This window comes from Caloenas nicobarica, chromosome 2, assembly GCF_036013445.1.
Source record: "Caloenas nicobarica isolate bCalNic1 chromosome 2, bCalNic1.hap1, whole genome shotgun sequence".
Classification (NCBI taxonomy): Eukaryota; Metazoa; Chordata; class Aves; order Columbiformes; family Columbidae; genus Caloenas; species Caloenas nicobarica.
Window position 1 is genome coordinate 49,145,129 of NC_088246.1, and position 21,148 is coordinate 49,166,276.

General features: G+C 43.5%; 1 protein-coding gene across 1 annotated transcript in view; it reads left to right on the forward strand.

Annotated features, from left to right (window-relative positions):
- Window positions 1–844: 844 nt before the first annotated feature.
- The window catches only part of TMC2 (transmembrane channel like 2), a 32,715-nt gene continuing 12,411 nt past the window's right edge, over window positions 845–21,148 (forward strand). The window contains exons 1-14 of the mRNA XM_065629586.1: window positions 845–890; window positions 1,204–1,251; window positions 3,238–3,559; window positions 4,307–4,459; window positions 6,921–7,011; window positions 7,915–7,996; window positions 8,329–8,435; window positions 10,304–10,402; window positions 14,222–14,364; window positions 15,799–15,946; window positions 16,392–16,580; window positions 18,047–18,226; window positions 19,076–19,228; window positions 20,615–20,743. Of these exons, the coding sequence (XP_065485658.1) occupies window positions 845–890; window positions 1,204–1,251; window positions 3,238–3,559; window positions 4,307–4,459; window positions 6,921–7,011; window positions 7,915–7,996; window positions 8,329–8,435; window positions 10,304–10,402; window positions 14,222–14,364; window positions 15,799–15,946; window positions 16,392–16,580; window positions 18,047–18,226; window positions 19,076–19,228; window positions 20,615–20,743 (1,890 nt within the window). The remainder of the gene's footprint in view (window positions 891–1,203; window positions 1,252–3,237; window positions 3,560–4,306; window positions 4,460–6,920; window positions 7,012–7,914; window positions 7,997–8,328; window positions 8,436–10,303; window positions 10,403–14,221; window positions 14,365–15,798; window positions 15,947–16,391; window positions 16,581–18,046; window positions 18,227–19,075; window positions 19,229–20,614; window positions 20,744–21,148) is intronic.

Genomic DNA, 21,148 nt, shown 5'->3' on the forward strand with positions numbered 1-21,148 from the left:
GTTCTACACCGGAGATTGCTCAGACAAACCGATCCTTGGCCCCTCGAAAGACTGCAAGCTGCAGCCTGCAATACAATACTTTGTGGTACTAAAGGACCTTCCGAATGAGGGTCTCGCATTAATTAATTAAGCCTCAGAACACCTAGAAGGAAAATCTATCCTATTTTACCAGCAAGTTCAATGAGTATGCAAAGGTCACACAGAATAGTGGAGCAAAGGAAAGAGAGATCCTGGTGTCCTGACTCCTGACTCCTTGCTGCATCTATTAGCTCATAAGTCCCCTCCAAAGGACATACATGGAGGACAAAAGGTGACCCACAGCCATGCCCCGAGGGGCACCCCACTGAGGGGTTTAATAAGGTGCAGGAGAATGACTAACAGAGTTACACAGATTGACGCAGGTCAGTAAAGAATATGGCATTAAGAAAATTGATCCTTTCAAACCTCTAGCCACATGCTTATGTCAGAACCAGACGTGACTTGTGTCTGTGTTTCATATGATACCACTGAGTACCCACCAAAGGGCTTTCCTTCATGTTTAAATAATGAAATGCAATGTAATGCCGACAGGTGCTTTTTCACAGGTAGAAGGGAGCCAAAGGAAAAGTGTTTGGGTGGGCTGAGGCAGAGTCTGGGTCTTCCCTGCCTCTCCCACCCCTCCCTGTCCTCCCCTGTCCACATGGCTCGCAAGCAGGAGGTCACCAGCGGCTGGACGTGTCCGTCTGTCTGCAGTGACAAGGAGACAAGCACACGGGCATTGGAAGAGAGAGTAACCTGTCCATGATTGGGGTGTGCGTGTGCAGCATAGCAGCTACAGTGTCTGTGCAGAAGACGGGAAGCTGTCATGGGGAAGAAAAAGAAATGTGCTTTACAGGTCATCATGGAAGACGGTTGGTATCACTATGAGGTTATTTCAGTTTGGATGCTGCGAAATACTTGAGGAAACATCTCATGACTTTCCAAGCACATCATTTTGCTTCTCTCAAAGATCATGCAGTTTCAGTTTGCTCATGCAGGGAACTTTAGTGAATTTGCCAAACTGAAGTAAATATTAAGAGCATCGCTGTAGAAAAATAATATAAGATATAATCAATAAGGGACATCCTGCCAAGCTCAGCTGGCATTTAAGGACTAGCTGTGTAAAGCATCGCATGTATAAATCCCAGCAACAAATGTAATTACTCTTTGTTCTTTGTCTTGCAGCTGGAATAGAGATTGATGGACAAATCGAAAGTGACACACAGAGTGAAGGTAATGTAGAGATTAAAAAATGCAGTCTTGTTTGAAATACGGGAGGTGATACCTTTTCTCTTTCTCTCTGGCTTGTGAGTTGCTCTGAAACAGGAACCATTTCATGAGCTACTTGTAGGCAATTTCCCTTGAGGTTTGACTTGTAATAGTGATATGTAAACCACCATTCTGAAGCAGTCTGTGTCCTTTCAACCATGCTCCTAGAGCCAGAGGCTGTCGGCGCCCACGTCCCTTGGCAATCATCCCCAGTAAATCAGGCGTCATGGTAAGACACCAGCCTATGCAGGGCTGGGGATGCTTTGCACTGCACCGAGGTCCTGCTTTCCCTCCCTGTAATGCTTGCTTAGACCATAACTCACTGTTATCTTGATTAATCATGACCATGAGAAGCTAAAAATGAAAATGGACTGGAGGCAGACTGATGGCTGTCAGGAAAATCAGGAAGAGCCAGCAACAGGATTAAAAACAGCCTTAACCCTGTGTGTATACTAAATAAAGAGAAATAGCCAAGGGGTAGGATTATAACAACAAACAGAGATAGCTAAGAGGTAAGACCATAACAGCACTTGATAGGTGATATGAATGTAGATGCTACTGCAAAAATGGTTCAAAACCGTGTCTGTAAAATCTATAAAATACGAGAAAGTAATTAGCAAATGACTGGAATTAATTTTTTTAATCACATCCACCTTTCCCATACAGGCAAACAAGGAAATTAGATAAAAGTAACAAATGCACGCTCCACATTTAACCTAGTACTTGACAGGTTGCAAATGAAAACCACGATAGTTGGCTGCTCAAAAAGAACATTTTTCCAAAGAGTCTAGATGGTCCTTTGACCTAGATCACTAACTGAAATTCAGCTGAGACACACCGTTATACAGTAGCTGAAACCTACCTAATGGCTCTTGAGAAAGAAGTTGAAAGCTGCTTCTCCTTATCCCCAGTGACAAGTGTGACAACGACCACCTACTATTTTTTTACCACTAGCAAGCAAAAAGTATTTTGTTTGTAATTTATTTCTAGCTTTTCACCAAAACAAAAATTAAAATACTCAAATTCTTCTTGCTTCTATTTTCCTCATCTTTTAGGCTGCTCATTTTTCACTCTGGATCCCACTCCAGCACAATTTCCTTCTTCCATTACAATTTCTCCAACCTCGAGGAAAATGCAAAAACTACTTTTTTTTTTTTTTTTTTACACTTTATTTTCAACAGTAATAAATTTTGGAAAATTAGAAACCAAAAGAATCTGGAAAACTTATATTTTAATTTACTAGGTGGCAAAAGGGATGGAGGGCCTTCAGGTTTTTTGATTTTTTTTCCCCTTTTCCATAATATTCTGCAGTTAAATCACAGTCTATTTCAACCCTTCTAACTGGAAACAATTCCAACTTCTGGACAAATGAGGTTTTTAGCTTGCAAGGCCAAAAAGAATGGAACGTGCAACAGAGACTGTTTTTTTCTTCTCTGAATAGAGACCTTCCCGTCAAAAACTCAGAGAAACAAGACCTAGTGCTGCCTAAGCTGTACCTATTCTCTATAGAAACAGAAGATCTCCATCCCCAGCCTTGAAAACCGAACAGCTTTCAAGGACATTGCACCAACAAGTACACTACTATCTAACTGGCTGCAATTTCTGTTTCCATTGCTCTGATGTGTTTACAGGTCAGGAAAATATCTCTGTGCTCTCTGATGCATGGGCTTTTGCATTTGCAACTTATTTTCAATTATCTTATGGTAACTTATCAGTCACTGGTGTGCTAAAATGAGTCGTACTGTCTTAAATGGGAGCCGCATAACCAAAGAGCTGGATGTGAGTCTTGGATGGGGCATAATGCCAAGCTCACTGAGGTCAACAGGCTCATTGACTTTGCTAGGGTTTGCATCAGATATCCTGGCTACCTGCACTTTTACGATAAATCCTCATTTTGCCAGCATGCAAAGCTAAGTGTTTCCCAAAGTATTTGGTTTTTATCCCTTGCAGAAGATGAAGTAAAGGACAAGACACCTAAGAAACAGCCCCTCAGGAAAACCAGCAGAGCAAGCAGACTCGAAAGGAAAAAGCAAGAGAAAGACAAAGAAGAAGATGAGAGCAAAGAGGAAGACACTTGTAGCCAACAAAACAGAGCTCCTGGGAAAAAAAACTATCAAAGCAGTGATGAAAAAAAGGCAGAAGAGGAAGGAGGCCAGCAGAGAGGCAAAAAGGCTCCCACCAAAGAACAAAAGGAGTCAGAAAACAAAGAAAGGAAAACAAACAAGAAAGGAAAGGAAGGAGAGAACAAACAGAAGCAAGACAGGAAAAACAGGTAATGAAACAATCCCTGAGTAAGGTGCCTTGTGTCAGACTGGCAGAAGTATCGACGTGCCAGTAGCGCACGGGTCAGAACTACAAAACCAACAGGCTGCAAATAAATTACTGCTCTCCCAAAGGAGATATATCAGTGGAAAACAGTAGTGTAAAATGCCACACAACCAAACTGCCTCCAAGGTCTTCTGTCATTGCCATTTCTCAGCCAGGATCATATCTATGCATGTAGTGGAATCCTAGTGTCCACAGCTGTGGGTAGAAAAGCACACTAAAACAAGACAGCTTGGACAACTCAGACCTGGGCACAGTTTTTTGGTTGGCCTATGGTAACAGCTTAAAATGGATCTTTCGTGTTTTCAAGTCTCTTCCTCTCCCAAATCTTGCTTGTCCCAACCCTCTGCTTCTCCCCTTCCATTTCTTTCTGAAGGTGTGAAACACATTTCTCCAGAGCCAGCTGCAGCCCCAGGCAATGCTTCTGTAGCTGAAGCATGGTCCAAAGCACAATGTCAGGAGAGTTATGATGGGGCACAAACACCTCTCCATCACCCTGGCTAGAAGCAGCCTTGCCGTGAGCACGAAGGGGCCGCGCTGGCATCGCACCAAGCCGGGGAACAGGGAGGCACTGTGCCCGCATCAGAGTGAGATCCTCGGGGGGCAGCGACACTGTGCCCATCCCAAGCAAGACCTTCCCTCTAACTCCTGCAAGTTTTTCTATTTTGTGCCCTTCGTTTTGTGTCTCTCTCAGTACTACTTCTGCTTCTTCCAACTCATCCGATGAGGAGTCGCTGTCAGAGGAAGAACTCGAGATGCTGATGGAAGAGGTGGAGCAAAAGAAAAAACTGATTTCCACCATGAGGAACAAGCCCTGGAGGATGGTGAAGAAGCTCTCAGTGCTCAGGTACTTGTCACACCGGGAACCCACACCCCTGGGGTCTTTGCTGACTGTCAGATGCACTTTGACTTTCCTAGAAATTGCATATTTCCTTCTTCTACTGTAACACCCCAGTCTCAGAAAAAGCAACCAGCAGAGCCGGGCCAGCCTGTCTGGGTTTAAATGATCAAAGTTAAAATGTGGAATTTGATTTTCAGCCTCTGTAACCAAAGAACGGACAAGGTGCAAATCTGTTCAACTGATACCCATGGCCAGGTCATTCTACCCTTGTATTTAAAACCAAATGATTCACTACTCTCAGGCCACTTGTTAAAGCAAACTCTGTGCCCTGGTTTGCTTATTCATGCCCTCTGTCAGGCAGAAATCAGAGCAGCAAAGTGCCACATTACTTCACACTTTCTGAGACAGTGCTACCTGGAAAAAACACTCTATTATTTGCAAAGGTTTATGGAGCAAAGATTAGATTGCTACCCAGTCTGCAGTGAATGTGGTAACGAGTCAGGCAGCTGCAGAGACCCCTTAGTGCAGGCCAATGTGGGGGTTGTGGGGTAGGGTTATAGAATCATAGAATCATTTTAGTTGGAAGAGACCTTTAAGATTATCAAGTCCAACCATAACCTAACTCTAGCACTAAACCATGTCCCTAAGAAACTCATCTATGCATCTTTTAAACACCTCCAGGGATGGTGACTCCACCACTTCCCTGGGCAGCCTGTTCCAATGCATGACAACCCGTCCTGTGAAGATTTTTTTCCTAATATCCAATCTGAACCTCCCCTGTTGCAACTTGAGGCCATTTCCTTTCATCCTATCACTTGATACTTGGGAGAAGAGACCAACAACCTCCATACTACAACTTCCTTTCACATAACGGCTCATAACAAACCATTCCCATGTCAATGCAGTGATTCAAATCCCAGGTCTATTGATTAAAAATCCTCTATCAGCCCTTTCTACCAGGAGAGCTTTCAAAACAGTGTTGCAAGGTTTGCACAGCCCCACAGGGAGTGGTGATGCTCTGTGTTTGCCAAGAGGCTCCTCAGAGCTGCAATGACCAGGCTGTGAAGGCTGGCAGTCACCGTGTGTCTCTGCTTCTCTCTTTTATACCTCAAAGGCCAAGACCTGCTCCTTTTTCCATTGAAATCAGGAGCCTTGAACACTGCCAATTATTTCTAAAAAAACGGGTAAAGATCTATGCAGGAAAACTGTATTAAAGCAGCTTTCCTATCATGCAGGCATGCTACAAGCCTGAGCTCATTACAAATAAGATCTTATGACCCTCAAAATCTAAAGTTCTGCAATGAAAAAAAAAAAAAAAGCAAAGCAGTATTACTTATGACCTATTTTCCCTCTGGTGCAGGATCTTGGCTAAAATTCTGCCTAGGATCTTGTTTGATCGTGAGGTATCCATCCTTCCATTTTATCCCTGAACCATGGCAATCATTACAGCCCACTAATGAACCCAAACAAGATTGTTGTATTGCTTGTGCAGAGGTCTCCACAAATCCCCTCAGAGTGCTGTACATTCACTAGTTATTTTGGCTGCACAAACTCAACTCTGAGCCAAGAAAGGATTAGCCCCATTGCACAGGTGAAGAATGTGAAACACAAGGAGAGTGAAACTATGTTCAAGACTTAGAAATCTCACTTTAGGTTTTCAAATAAAGTAATAGGTAACTTTCCCGAGGTTTTGAGCTGAGCTAGCGAGCTATTTCTACCAAGTAGAAGTCTGTCTTTCCCACAGGCTTAGGATTGCAAAGGACCTCCGGACTCCTTAAATTTATTATCTTCTCATGTTGCACCAGCAACATCAATATAAATGTAATCTCATTCACAAACTCAGCATACTCCAACAGCATCTACCTAGGTTCTTTTCCCTGTATTTCCCTTAGAAATCCATTCTAAAACTGATTTCAATTTGTAACTTGATTTTGCTCCTGACCAGCTTACATTCATTTCTCTGGCACTGACATTATCCTGTTAGGCCAATTGTACATGTCCGATATTCATTCCGGGAGGTGTTCATGGAGGGAAATGCTGCACCCTCTTGGAGCTTGTTTCACTAGAAAATGTTCTGGTTTTTTTTTTCCTTGACCAGTGCACCAGGAGAGAGAAATTATGGAAAGCACACCAGGGTGGGAGAGCTCTGGAGGGAGAGGAACAGGCAGGCTTTCAGTCTACACCCAAGGAAAAGCATGGAGCAAGACTGAGGGCACATCTCCATTGCGTGAGCATTTTGGGGAGCCGTTAACCAGCCCTGGGTGAGCGTGTGAGCTCTGCACGGCACAGCAGCACCACCAGCAGATAGCAGCTGGCACCCCACACACAGCACGGGGTGCAGAGAGCCCAGACCCCTGCCTTCGCAAGGGTAGGGCAGCGGGGCTGCTTTCCCACCGGTGCAGGCAGAGGTGAAAAGCTAAAGACCCCTTTACTCTTTCAATAACCCTCTTGTTTATTTTCCAATTAGGGAGGCACAAGCTTTTGTAGAGAAGTTTGAAGGAGCTCTGGGAAAAGGGAAGGGCAAAAAGTTGTACGCCTATAAGATGATGATGGCAAAGGTAAGTGCTGCAATGATGCCAGGGAAAAGCTTGGTTACCTGGTTGTGCATTCAGCCCATTTCTGGTAGAGTTTATTAACCCATATTTGCAAGAGAGACACCAGGAAATCAGAATAAAACTTCCTGCCCACATTCAAAAAAATATTACCTACTTCAAATCTGTGATAATTACAGAAAGAACAAGGGGAAGATTCCCCCTAGCTGAATCTCATTGCCACCTTCTCTGAAGCAAGAGAGGGTTTGGAGGAGCAGGATAAAATGTGGTTTTCTGGCTGCAATCTCCAAAACCTTGATCTGTGAGACAAGGCACCCCTAAAGAGGCAAACTCTTGCACTGCCCCATGGACCCCTGTAAAACTTCATCTTCCCATTAATGACACAACAAGGAGGATGATGACTGTGTTTTAAGGCCGAAGTTGGTAACCAAGCTGCATGTTGCCATGGAGATTATATTGAGAAGTGAAAAACAGAGACAGGCCTGAGATGATGAAATCAATGGGAGTTTAGCCACTGGTCTGATGAGGAAGAATTCAAGCTCAGTATTTTATCAAATTAAATTTTGTTTTAAATAGAGTTTGTTCTGCATCAATTCATTTATTCCAGGGCTAGGTCTGAATTTCCACCCCTATATAATATGGTAAACTCATAGCACAACCATAGCTTTCCAATATCCTGGGAAGATTAAAATTCAGATAATTAATGCGAACACTTGGGGACAGGGGAGTTTTGGGATTGACAATAGTTTCTGAAATAGTCCAAAAGCTCAGACTCAGACCAGACTTTTTGCTTGGGACCTTACACCCACTTGTAGCAATGCTACCAAACCCTGACATTAGAAAGCCCTGCAGATGAAGCAGCTTCGCTCTTTGCTCCTCTCTGCTCACAGCGATGTTGTCTTGTTTCAGAAATGGGTGAAATTTAAGAGAGACTTTGACAATTTTAAAACCCAGTGCATACCCTGGGAGATGAAGATAAAAGAAGTGGAGAGTAAGTGGAAGTTGGTGCTGTGTGGTGGCAGCGAGACACACTGTAAGACAGCTTTGCTTTCATCCAAACAACCATAGAATAGTTTGGGTTGGAAGGGACCCCTTCAAAGGTCATCTAGTCCAACCCCCAATGCTCCAGTCCCCTGGTCCCCACTTTCCACTCTCCCTGGGCACCAGTGCCAAACACGGACCCCAAACAGTACTGTGCTTTGCCATCTCCTACCAGCAGTGGGGACTGTCAGGAGGGTCACCTGAGAATGAAGGGGTCCAGATCTTGTTGAGAACAGTTTAACCCTCCTAAACTCCTAACCATAAAGTGTCTTCTCGTTCAAGGTCACTTTGGCTCCTCGGTAGCTTCCTACTTCATATTTCTGCGGTGGATGTATGGAGTGAATCTTGTCCTTTTTGGGTTAATTTTTGGACTGGTTATAATTCCAGAGGTAAGTGCTTAATTCTCCCTTCAATAATATATTGCCCATTGCTTAACATGAACACGAGACTGATGGCACAAACAAGTGTCATATAACAGGCAGTGCTTTAGAAAAACTAAATGTGTAAGGACAATTATTTGCAAAGAAAACTTACAAGGCTGTTACTGACATGGGAACAAAAGCTGGACTGAAGTCAGGACACCTAAATTGTTACTGAAGATCCTGCCCATCCAGCAGCTAAAACAGGAGCTCAAAAACCTAATTTAAGGCTGTATTTATATTTTGACTAAAGTGAAAAACATGATCTAGTAACACTTCCAGGTACAATCTCAGGTCTATAAAAGCCATAAGAAATGGGCTGTGCTCTGAAAGTGATTGAGAATACTCACAGCCCCAGGGCGATAGCCATGGCGGAGCCTCCCAGGAGGAACCATCAAGGGAAGGAACAATCTCCCAAGCACTTTGCCTCCTAACATTTGTTTGGGAGATCTCCCTTTTTTGTACTTCTAATTCAGATGATTCACAAAGAAGCATTTTATTTTCAGTTTTTATATATCTCACTGTTCTTGGAGAAGGAAAAGGATCTCACAGCCAACTTTATATGATCATTTATTGAAGATTTTTTTAATGTAGCCATTACAGTTCTGGCTAAATTACTCAGTGCAGTCTTTCAATGCTGTGTAATCTGCAGACAGTGGCATCTGTTCGGTTCAATGCAGATTTTTATGGAAGAAAAATGCAGCACAGAGTCTCTCCTGAGGACCATGCTTTTGTTCTCCTTAATGTGGTTGCTCACACTATCGAAAGTAAATGCTCTTTTTCCTCCGAGGATGAAGAGACATAACCATTAGCACTGAACAATACAAATATATTTTGTTAGGAATAATGCATATGATAGAAGACTAAACGGCTTTCATCTTCAAAGTATGCATACTGTTACTCATTGCCTACTGAGCTGTTATGATATGGAGAGTAGCTGGGCAATAAACATTTAATCATAAATGATTTTGAAATTAATTAGATAGCCCTAAAAAATAAGTGATAGATGATATGCTAGGACCTTTCTAGGCTATGAATACTAATGGGGTATTTGGGTATAGGCAGAAGTCAGTGTCTGCTTGCCAATAAATATAGTAGTAAATCTCCATAGCCCTTAATGTTCTCTCTGGACTTCAATAGCTGCTGGACTTGTTGCAAGACCTGCTTTGTGTGGTGCCATAAGGAGAGGCCACGCCATGAAAACTGTTCTTTGCATCATTTTGTCATATGCTTTTTGCCCAAACCTAACTTCCCTTCACCTCACCTTGAGATAATTTTTCAATTCAGGACTATATACTACAAAATTTACTGCAAGCTCGACCCAGTGCTCTTGACTTGTCTCAAAGGAGGAGTCCTGCATAAATAGATAAAGCTAATCCCTTTACTGCATTAGACCCATGAAGTTCAACCAAAGAATTTCTTGCCAAACTAAGGACACTTAAACTGAAGCTATTCATTGAGGGACACAGTTCCTTAGCAAAATAGTTCCTGTGCAACAGATGTTACCAAGGAAAGGGAACTCCTCCGATTATTTGAGTGAAATTAGTTCTAAATATTTTAAACTGTTGCTCTGGTATTAAGAAATAAAATATATCTTAAAATCAACCAAAAGGAAAACCAATCAAAAGTAAACCAAAGAGACTCATTTAGAAAAAAACCAAAACAACAACAAAAAAAACAAAAAAAACAAAAAACCAAACAAACAAAAACCACAAAAACAAACAACAAAACAAAACAAACAAAACAAAACAAACCAAAAAACCCCACAACTGTTAAAAACTGTACAATGTGTTATACTATACATGCACCACTGTTCCACTGTTATTAATGTTCACCAGGTCCTGATGGGAATGCCATACGGGAGCATGCCGAGGAAAACTGTACCCCGGGCTGAACAAGCAACAGCTATGGATTTTTCAGTTCTTTGGGATTTTGAGGTAAGTACAGGATTTTTTATCATAAGAGACGAGTTGAATACCTCCTAAAGCCCTTCAGAAGTTAGTGGTGCTACAGGGATGAATTTGTTCCAAGATAAACCAGCAACGCATCTGTTTCTTCCAGAAGATAAAGACACCTGCTGCCATGAAATCTTTGTGGATGTCCAGAGATTTCAGGCCAAAAGAGCATGTGCACATACAGGTACTTGCATATGGATTCGAACCACTTCCGTGTAGAATCATAAAATCATTTTGGTTGGAAGACACCATCAAGATCATCAAGTCCAACCATTAACCTAAACATAGCACCAAACCATGTCCCTAAGAACCTCATCTACACATCTTTTAAACACCTCCGGGGATGGTGACTCCACCGCTTCCCTGGGCAGCATGTTCCAATGCCTGACAACCCTTTCCGTGAAGAATTTTTTCCTAATACTCAATCTAAACCTCCCTTGGTGCAGCTTGAGGCCATTTCCTCTTGTCTGATCACTTGTTACTTGGGAGAAGAGACCAACACCCTCCATGCTACAACCTCCTTTCAGGTAGTTGTAGACAGCAATAAGGTCTACCCTCAGCCTCTTTTTACCTACACAGTATTTCTATTCATGAATCACAAGAAGCCAAAGTTCGATTTTTTGCTATGAGCATTAGTAGAAGCAGGTGACTACACAAACTGCCCAGTTAGGAGCTTGGTGCAACTCACTTAAACCATGTTCAGAGGGTTGCCTCATGAAATCAGGTAAAAACAAAAAATCATTTTTCAGAGGAAAACAAAAACCAAATAAATACATTTTTGCTGTATTTTAGATCTACATAAAACAATCTGTAGAAATCTATATCATCATCTTATAATGATAATGCAGAATTTCATTCTAAAAAAAAAAAAAAAAAAAAATCTGTGCAGAAGAGCCATTTTACTTCCAACTAGAAAGGCAGCCAGCACATAGGTGAGATGCAAGAGCTTCTCCCAACCAGACAGTGAGAAGGCAAGTTCCAGATGCAGAACCCCTTTGCGGGCAGGGAGCACCTTGCCACACCACTGAAATTGCTCATAGCCTTGGGAAGGGGATCACTCCCTATGTCCTGGCCATTCCTGTTGCCCTGAAATATTATACAAGCCTGAAGATGGAACCAAAGTTTAGGACTTTCACCCAGTTACTCTTTGCCTTTTAAGATTTAGGCCAAAGGTATTAAGTGTTTTTAGGGGACCATCCAAAAAAAGAAAAATATGTGCACTGGGAGAGAGAAAAGATTCCGCTGTGGCAAATACCTTGGGACCTGACTTTCAAAGCTGCTACTTCTGAAAGTATTTTTTTGCTTGTGGGCACTGGCCCACATATTACAAAGTGTGAGACCTTATGTAATAAACCCCATCACAATTTCCTTAGCTAAAAAAACCTCAAAACAACAAGAAAAATCTACTTTAATATCAGCCAAATTATCTAAATGAATTTATTAATAAGGTATCAAATACTGGTGTGCCCAGGAGCCTGACAGAGCCAAACCTTTGATCGGCATGCATTTTCTGCTGAGGATCATTTTAGCTCTTGCTCTCCCAGCACTTTCACTCACTTGCCAGAATCCAAAATTCAGATGTGAATTAGCAACACTTTGAATAACATTGCACTGAATACTCATTTGAGCATCACACTGTAAAAATACAAAAAACATTTAAACTCATTCATCCGGGGGAAAAAAAAAAAGTGCCAAAACACACAAACAAAGACACCTGTGGGAGCATTGCTGAATGACGGCTGCTGATTTTGTCTGGGAGACCATAACTATATGTGTATCACTAAGGAAATCTGCTTTTGGATGAGGCTGTACCATTGCATGAAAGGCTGGCTACCATGACCTGCCAGTCTCCTGCCTAGGGCTTGGTACACAGATCTACGTTCTCCTGCTATCACCAAGGGCTTGATCCTCTGAACCCTCTGCCATACAGGTCCCCACCCCGTACCCACTCCCTTGCTGCTTGATACCAAGGAGCACCCATGCAACCTTGAGAAGCAATCTCAAGCTATGGGACAGCAATGTACACCCATACACTCCTGCGGCCAGAAGATATCAAATTCAGCCCTTCACAGGGGCTTGCCCTTCAAAAATGAATAGATGCTTATTCCAGTGCGCTCCATGGGAGAAGCGCGAAGGGGAAACATATTGCAGAGCAGGCATAAAACGAAGAGTCAATACTGTGATCCTGAAAAATACATTTCAAGAGAGAGGAGCCAGGGAAATGTATTAATATGCTTTGGCAGCAAGGAGGTCCCATCACGGATTTCTAGAGGAGTAGAAAGGAATAAATCTCACTCAGACACGAGACACCATGTCTCACAAATGGAGCTTAAAGAATATACCGGATGATGTGAGCAGAGAAACTCATCTTTCAGTCTTCATCATTTGATTAATCAAAAAGACAAAGGTTTGGGATTACAACCTGAGAAAAAACACTTCACTAGCACCTTCCAGGAACGTCATCTTTATATTTTATGAGGCTTTTTTCATTACAACTTCCCAGCACATGCTGTACATAACACATTATGAGCCCCAAGCAGCCATGCTGTGGTGTGCCAGCCGTGGGCTTGCTGCATTTCCCTCAGTGGCTCAGCAGCACTGGCAGAAACATGTACAAAGTCGTCCTGTACCTGTGGCACTGTGCTTTGTGCAGGGCAAACATGCAGCTAATGTGGCACCCAGGGATACCAAAGTTTTATGTTAGGTTAGGAATGAAAAACCTAGTGCTTTGGGGGACCTTAGTTTAATTGGTTAAATGAAAGTGGTCAAACACTGGAAGAGAGACCCAGAAAAGCTGTGGGATCTCCATCGTTGGAGATTTTCAGAACTCAACTGGACATGGCCCTGAGCCACAGCACTTAATTTTGAAATTGGCTCTACTTTGAGCAGGGGGCTTGACTAGATCATCTCCAGAGGTCCCTTCCCATGTAAATTATTCGATGTCTCTATACACGATCATTACACAGCCTCTGATATGAGCTTCATGTTATGGTTCAATTTCGATCTTTCCAAAGGCTTCACCAGAGAGGAGCTTGCTCAACTACCATGGCCATACTGGTTAACTGCACTTAGCTTATGAGCTGAAAGACAACAGGCAAAAAATACAGAAGTACAATATGCAATGATACACATGAACTTGGATGAGATATGACAGAAAAATAGGGAGAGATTGCCAACACACATTAGGAGATCTGCACACTCACTGAATGCCTAACAGTGTGTACAGAAAAAGATACATCTACTTGAAATAACATGGTTGATATTCTGTATGAGCTCCGCTTTCCACAGGAAAGCAATGCTTTGATTTTAGTCTTTAGTTATATTTGCTCTGCAGGTGGTAGTCAGTAACAGGAACTAAATCTGCAGGGTACTGAGCATCGGCTGCCTCCTAGCTGAAAGGAGAATTTTCATATCATGGTGGGAAACCCCTTTGCTACAGCATTTCTACAAGATCTGAGTGTTTGATACTGGCTTAGAGAAGCAGGTGGGCTATAGCCACAAAGAGCAGTAAGGAGGCTTTTTCTGGGAGGGATGAAAGAGTGATGAATAAAAACTACATATTAGTTTTGAGCCAGTATCCTCTGCCATGCTCTCTCTCTTCATCCCTCTCTTAAGAGGATAAGCTCTTAGAAGAATGGTTCTTGAAGGTGACAGGGCAGCAAACAGCCGAGAATGAGACATGAACAATTTTTCCAAGTTGATTTCCCTTGTTTTAAACCTTCAGTTTTTGCCAGAAACCTCCTCCCTGCAGAAGAAAAGCTGCAGAGCTTACACTAAGGTTTGCTTTCGCTTTTCCTCCAGGGCTACATCAAATACTCGGCACTCTTTTATGGCTACTACAACAACCAGCGGACAATTGGCTGGTTAAAATACAGGCTACCAATGGCATATTTCATGGTTGGGATCAGTGTATTCGGCTACAGCCTCATGGTCGTTATAAGATCGTAAGTACGGCTGGCATTGCCCTCTCTGCAAAATCCACCCAGATGTGTCTCACAGCTGGGTTCCCCTCCATGGGGATGGCTCATAGCTCGGTCCAGCCTTGGCTGGGTGGACCTGGGCATTCTCCCACCTCAGCTGTGTGCTCATCTGCGTTATTTTGAACCCTTCAACCTCCTTTTCCGGCACTCTTCTTCCTCCTCCTCCTCCTCTTCCTCCCGTCTGGATTGCTTTAATCCTTCCTCCAACAATACTACAGGGCCCTCAAACAGGTGGATTTTGTACATGAAGGAGGATTTTACTTACAGTAAACTTCAAAGGCTCCTTTTCCCATCCTTTCATTGCAAAAAATCATTCCTGAAAGCCTATAAGTCACGCAGATGGTGCAAGGGGTACAGAAAAGAGCCAAATGCTACCAGACTGCTTTTGATCCATCCCCAAACCCTTCAGCAGAGTTTTTAAGTGGGGCCCCAATCTCCCTGCCCCTGGTGCACCATTGCTGGGCAGCAGTGAGGCCCCCACGGCTTCCCCGGGGCACCAAGGATGCAGCTGAGGCAGCTCTCACTGCCGAGACAGTCTCTGCAAAGCTGAAACCAAAACTCTGTCTCTCTCTAGAGGCCAGAGCACTCAAAGGTTACCCTCCGTTTGCAAGAAAGAATAAGCCCACGGATTTGTATCGCTATTCAAACAGGCCCCATTGGTGTGCGGCAGAAAGAGCCTCTCGAGCGTTTGGCTGGAGTGGGACATAGGGATTTGCTGTACATTTGCCACGAAATTGCAGCATCTGTTGTCTCGCTTTCCTCGAGGGACTGGTGCTAGGAACTCTAGTGGGAGTTACAGAAGGATTTCAGGAATTGAATAATAGAGCGGGAACAGCAGAAACCATATCTGGTCCTATGCTGATTAACAAGAATAATCCTTTTTCTCTCCCTGCATGTTTTTCTGCAAGCTCTTTGACTCCAGCATCATGCAGCTACTGAAACCTCACTAAAACTTTGTGTTGCAGTGGGTGTATTGGACAGCACCCGTGAGTTTTGACTAAATTCAACCAAATGTAGCCATAACAATATACTGTACTCTAGGACCCAGAAGCACTGCAAATAGACTTTCTTCATGCACTAGCTGGTGAAAGCAATCCTTAACCTGCTTTAATCACCTAGGCTAGGATGTTTCTACGTTACTGTTTGTAATACAAGACCTCCATAGCACTGAGACCTCCATAGCACTGGAAACCCCTTTTGACAGTTCAGTCCTCCTTAAGCCTAAAGTCCCATGGCACATGATAGACAGTCACACCCAAACCCCAAGAAAGGTCATCCCCACTCTGTCCCTATCCACCAACAACCCCAAGCCATCGGTGCTGCTTTGCAAAGCTGAAGGACATGAGGTGGCTCTGTGAAGCACTCCCTGACCTTGCTACCACATGTGCCCTCGCACAGGATGGCACGCAATGCCAACGAAAGTACAGCAGACGGAGATGATGACAACTTCATTTTCAGCTGGAAAATGTTCACCAGCTGGGACTACCTCATTGGCAACCCAGAGACAGCAGACAACAAGTTTGCATCCATCACCACAAGCTTCAAGGTAACCCTAACTGACATTTCTCTGTCTGCTTCTGGGGATGCTCCCAGTGCCTACCATGTCAGAGGTTTAAGGGAAAATCTGGGGACTTGTACAGCATCTCTCAATATGAACGGGGTATGGCGCTGAATCACGGCAGCTCCAGCTCCCGTGCCGTGGGTCACCCCAACCACCTTTTTAGGATTTTAAAAAATCTGGCTTACTTCAGAGCGCAATTTCCCTGCCACATTCCCCTGGGACATGGCAGGCTGTTTGCCACTTGATATCTTTCATTCAAAATGGGGTGCTTGCATGAAGCTTTGTTTTACCATAATGCAAACTACCAAATTCAATATAGCCAAACCAGCATGAGATTGCATTTCACAGGATAGAAAAACATCCAAAGTTGCCTTAGGCTCAGTGCTGCAAGGTACAGTTTCCGATTCTGTGAGCATCCCTACTTTTTCAGGAGTCTATTGTGGATGAGCAAGAAAGCAACAAGGACGAGAACATCCACCTGAGAAGGTTCCTGCGGGTTTTGGCCAACGTCCTTATCATATGCTGCTTGTGCGGGAGCGGCTACCTCATTTATTTTGTGGTGAAACGCTCCCAAACTTTTTCCAAAATGCAAAACGTCGGGTGGTATGAAAGAAATGAGGTAAGGAAACTTTGCCTGCAGTTTTCTGCTGTGATATTTTGCCTTGGACATCAGCATAATCATTGCCACAGCTTGAGGGCAGCATCCAAGGCAGAGCAATTCCCTACTAGGGCCCAGGGGTCCCCTTCAGTACCTTTGTACTTGTTTTATCCAGAAATCAAATTGGTCTCACTGAGAGTTTCTGGGGCAGATTAACAGATCCTGCAAAGAGTGGAAAATACTCTTAAAATAAATCACAAAGTCAATGGGCTTTCAACACTTACATCACTGGCCATTTTATAAAGCATCTATGTCAAGTTGCATATTAATGTTTACGAATTCTATTGTAGTAGCAAGCTCTCTGGGTGTTAGAAATGTCCATGATCAGACATAAAGCTAAACTCCAATCTTTATCATCCATCTTGAATAATGGGAATAAGATTTTACAACCTACAGAAAAAAATTAAGTCATCAAAATTTTTCTTCAAAGCTCTTCACACACACACACAAAAGGTTTCAACCTAGGGAAAGGCTTAATTTCAATGTATACTGCACTCATGTATTTATATATCAAAGCCAAATTAAATTCAAAGCCATGCATTTTCATAATTCTCTCAGAAAACATTAGCAAGACAGTACTTTCTCACAAAATGCTTTGATTTATTTCAGTGAACTTTTCCCAAAGAAAAATAATCCTATTAAGAAAAGTTCAAAGTCTGAGACTTTCCTGTTGATAACTTGAGATCTGAATATATAGAGTTCTGGGTACTGTTCCCTCTCCTGGAAAGTAAGGCACAAAAAAGAGACCTGTGAGTCAGGGCCTGTACAGACACAGTACCCTGCAGGCCAACGGGCACTGTAGGGCTGTGAAAAAAGATTGAGCCTGCAAGTCATGCCTGAGCTAATCACTTGCCAATGACCTCCTTGACCACAGTACAACTTAGCATCTTGCACCATATGGAAGAACAAAAATACCACTAGGACATATTTTTCTTGAGCTGCAAAACCAAGTCTTTGATGTGCTTCCATTCAGATCTGTAACTACCTATTGCAAAAGCTAAGATGCTGGACATGGAAAATAAACATAGCATCAAATAATTATCTTTATGCACACAAGCCAAGTCTTGCACTCCCTCTGAAACTAAAATAAGAACCTCGGAGCTGATGCAAGCAGTACTACGAGGGACCTGAGGAACTTAAATATTCATGAGTCTGGACTGACAGGGAATAAATTCTTCAGAGCTCATCCCTTTGAGATAACAGCAAAAGTGCTCCTGCAAGAGCAATCAGTGCAACCCAGTCCTGAAGTCTGACGCTGTGCTGCCTGCACACTAAGCAAAACTGGGAGCTGAGCTTGCTTTGGCTCCCTCCCCTTTATAAATCCTTCAGAAAGCTCCAACCAGTTGCTGGCAGCCCCCAGCTCTGCTCTAAGTAATATACTCACTGTTGTTACTATTAGCAGTAATCTCGTTTTCCTCATGTGGCAGGTTGAAATTGTAATGTCCTTGCTGGGCATGTTTTGCCCTCCACTGTTTGAAACCATCGCTGCGCTAGAAAATTACCATCCCCGCATCGGGCTGAAATGGCAGCTGGGACGGATCTTTGCACTCTTCCTCGGGAACCTCTACACGTTTTTGCTGGCCTTGATGGATGACGTCAATGAAAAAGTAAGACCTGTGCTGAAAAGCCACGTTCACTAGCATTGTCCAGAGCTGAGGACGAGTGCACCCCATCTCTGCAGCCAGCAGGGACAATCACCCCTTTGCAGCAGAGGCTTCCCCCCTCCCCAATCCTCTCGAGCACCAGCTGTATTGCTCAGAGAGACCCACAGCCCAGAGGGGCTTCCAGAGAGTCTTCAGCTTTCCTTTACAGCCCTGAAAAGAGAGTGGTTATTGTCTCCTATAATCATGGCATATTAGGGTAATTTGATTTTTTTTCTTCCATCAGACACCATTTGCAATTTCTATCAACGCAGACCCTGAGGACATAGTTTATAATCCTTTTCCCCCTGCCCTCCCCTCTTTAACATTATCCTGGTAGCGTGTTGCAGGCAGATAACTGCAGGAAAGGATAAACGTCTGACTGATCCACAGAAAAAAAATGAGTGTGTTTTAAGCTGAGAAGAACTGGAGGAATCAGGGCGGTTTGCTCTGCTCTGAAAACGATGAAAAAGTGAGGAAGGTGGCCTGGGTGGAGGCTCCCTCTGCATACACTAACCTTGCAGGAGGTCTGGCTCCTCCACATAGGGGGTGCAGGCCACTAGCTCCCCAAAACTCACAGTGCCCCAAGCTGCTTTCCATCTGGAGGGACTGCTGCTTCTGGCAAAAGGGAAGGAGTTTCTGTGCTGTTTCTTTTTCCAATGCCAGTACTGCAGCTCTGCTGTAAGCAAGTGTGTATGTAATGGATGGTAACTGGTAGGGAGGAGTAGGAAACCCAGCGCCTTGGATCTCTCCAAACACATGCTCTGGCATGCCCATTTTCTGACATTTTTGGCTGGGGGGGTTTCTTCGTTACAGCTGGCTGAAGAGGATGCAGTGAAGAACATCACGCACTGGACGCTGCTTGGCCACTACAACTCATCTGTGGAGAACAGCAGCATCGCCACCCCACCTCCCCTTGATCCTGCAGACGTGCCCAGGGGACCCTGCTGGGAGACAACCGTCGGCATTGTAAGAAATCCATTATGTAGCAAGTGTCTGGGCTGGTTTGGGGTGGGGTTTTGTTGTTGATGATGATGTGTTTAGCATTTCCAGGCTTGAAGTTTTCCCTACGAATGGCTTCTCATTTCCTGAGTCTCGCATAGCAGCACCAAGGCGGTATAAATCTTTGGCCACAGTTCTCATGCTGTGGTGGTGAAATCCCCATCTGGACTTTCTCAGGGCATGCACAGCTCTGCAGCCCTTTCTGTGAAAAGCACAAAAGGCTAGTTAGTCTGCAGCAATGTCTGCATAACATTTTGGTTCAAATCATGACTGTGCCTTTGAACGAACCTGTGTTCTCCACTACTGCTGCACTTTGGTTCACATGGCAGGGAGGCTTTGGAGCACACGGGTAAAACCCAACCAGAGGACATGCCCAAAGGGAACTCCTGACATGTCTCAACCAGTAACACATCATGAGGCAATGAGACGAGCGCAGAATTAGGCAAAAATTACCTCCCTGAAATGCCTGCAGGGTGGCCTTCAAGTCCTCAGAGTTTCACCCCACAAACCCACTCTGCAACCTTTGCACTTTGGGCAACTTTCTTAATTAACCAAGAAGTTCTGCAGCCAGACTATGCAAAACTTAAAAAGTAAAAGCAATTATGTATTGGTTGATATAGATAGCTAGGGCTTAATTAAGATAATGAGGCTACACGTTACAGTATACACCCAATGAGTCTTCACTGGCCAAGCAGTTTTCAGTCAAGTAGGGAAAGACCAGCCACCATCACTCCTTGGAAGGTGCTGATCCTCAGTGCAACTGAGCTGTCATCCTCCAAATCCTTGGTTTTTTTCCCTCAGGCTTTTAAACCTTCACTTGTCAGTGTTTTTCTTTTGAATTCTTGAGATACCAGCCATCCCCATCTGACAAGTCTCACTTCTGCCTGCAATTTTACCTTTCTTGTCTTGTGCATCTCCCCTTTCTACAGTCCCTCACAGCTCTTGTTTACAGCTGAACAATTTCTCAGGAGTTCACAGGAAGATTCTGGAGCTGAGCCATAACAGAGCTATGCACAATCAAAATTACCCCCAGTGTATGTATGTTTTACACCAGCATTACTGCAGCATTAACATTCTGCTTATGTTTTACATGCTGTCACAACAGATAGCGCAGTCAGTAACACCAGCAGCAACTATCAGGGCTAATGGCTCTAACGGAGCTCATCGTCCCCAAACATAGAGGTAAAGCTTAGGCACTGACAAGTGTTTGAAAAGAGGCAAGGAGTTTGCTCATGGCGTGCCTTTCTGAAGGTTAGCATCATATAAAGACAAATGGCTTAATAAAAAATACAGTCCTGAATACACTACTGAAATTGTAGGAGCTAAATGTTTTTTCCATGTTTTAAATTGCAGGAGTTCGTAAGGCTCACCGTGTCTGATATCCTGGTGACCTTTATAACCATCCTGGTGGGAGATTTCATCCGAGCTTGCTTCGTCAGATTTGTGAATTACTGTTGGTGCTGGGACCTAGAGGCTGGATTTGTAAGTCAATATCTTATAGCTGAGAAGACAGAATTAATTTAGGTCTATTTGGTCAAATGCTACAAACAGATTGGGTTTGAATGATTCCAGTGGCCCTCTGGTCTTGTCTGATAATCTAATTGGTGTAGCTAGTCTATCACTTCTCTGGCTCAGTCAGTTTCATCCCAGAAAGAATCCTACAAAAATGCAGTTCTCTCCCCCACCTCTGGACTTCAAAACATGAAGTCGAACTACAAAAAAGAAAAATCAATCAAACAAACAAACAAACCAAAAAAACAAAACAAAACCAAACAAAACAACCCACCAAACCACACAACTAAATACAAACCTCAATCTCACCTTCATTCGGTCATTATTACCCCAAATCTTTGAGCCCTTCTATTCCTCTTCTCAAAGGCCCAGACT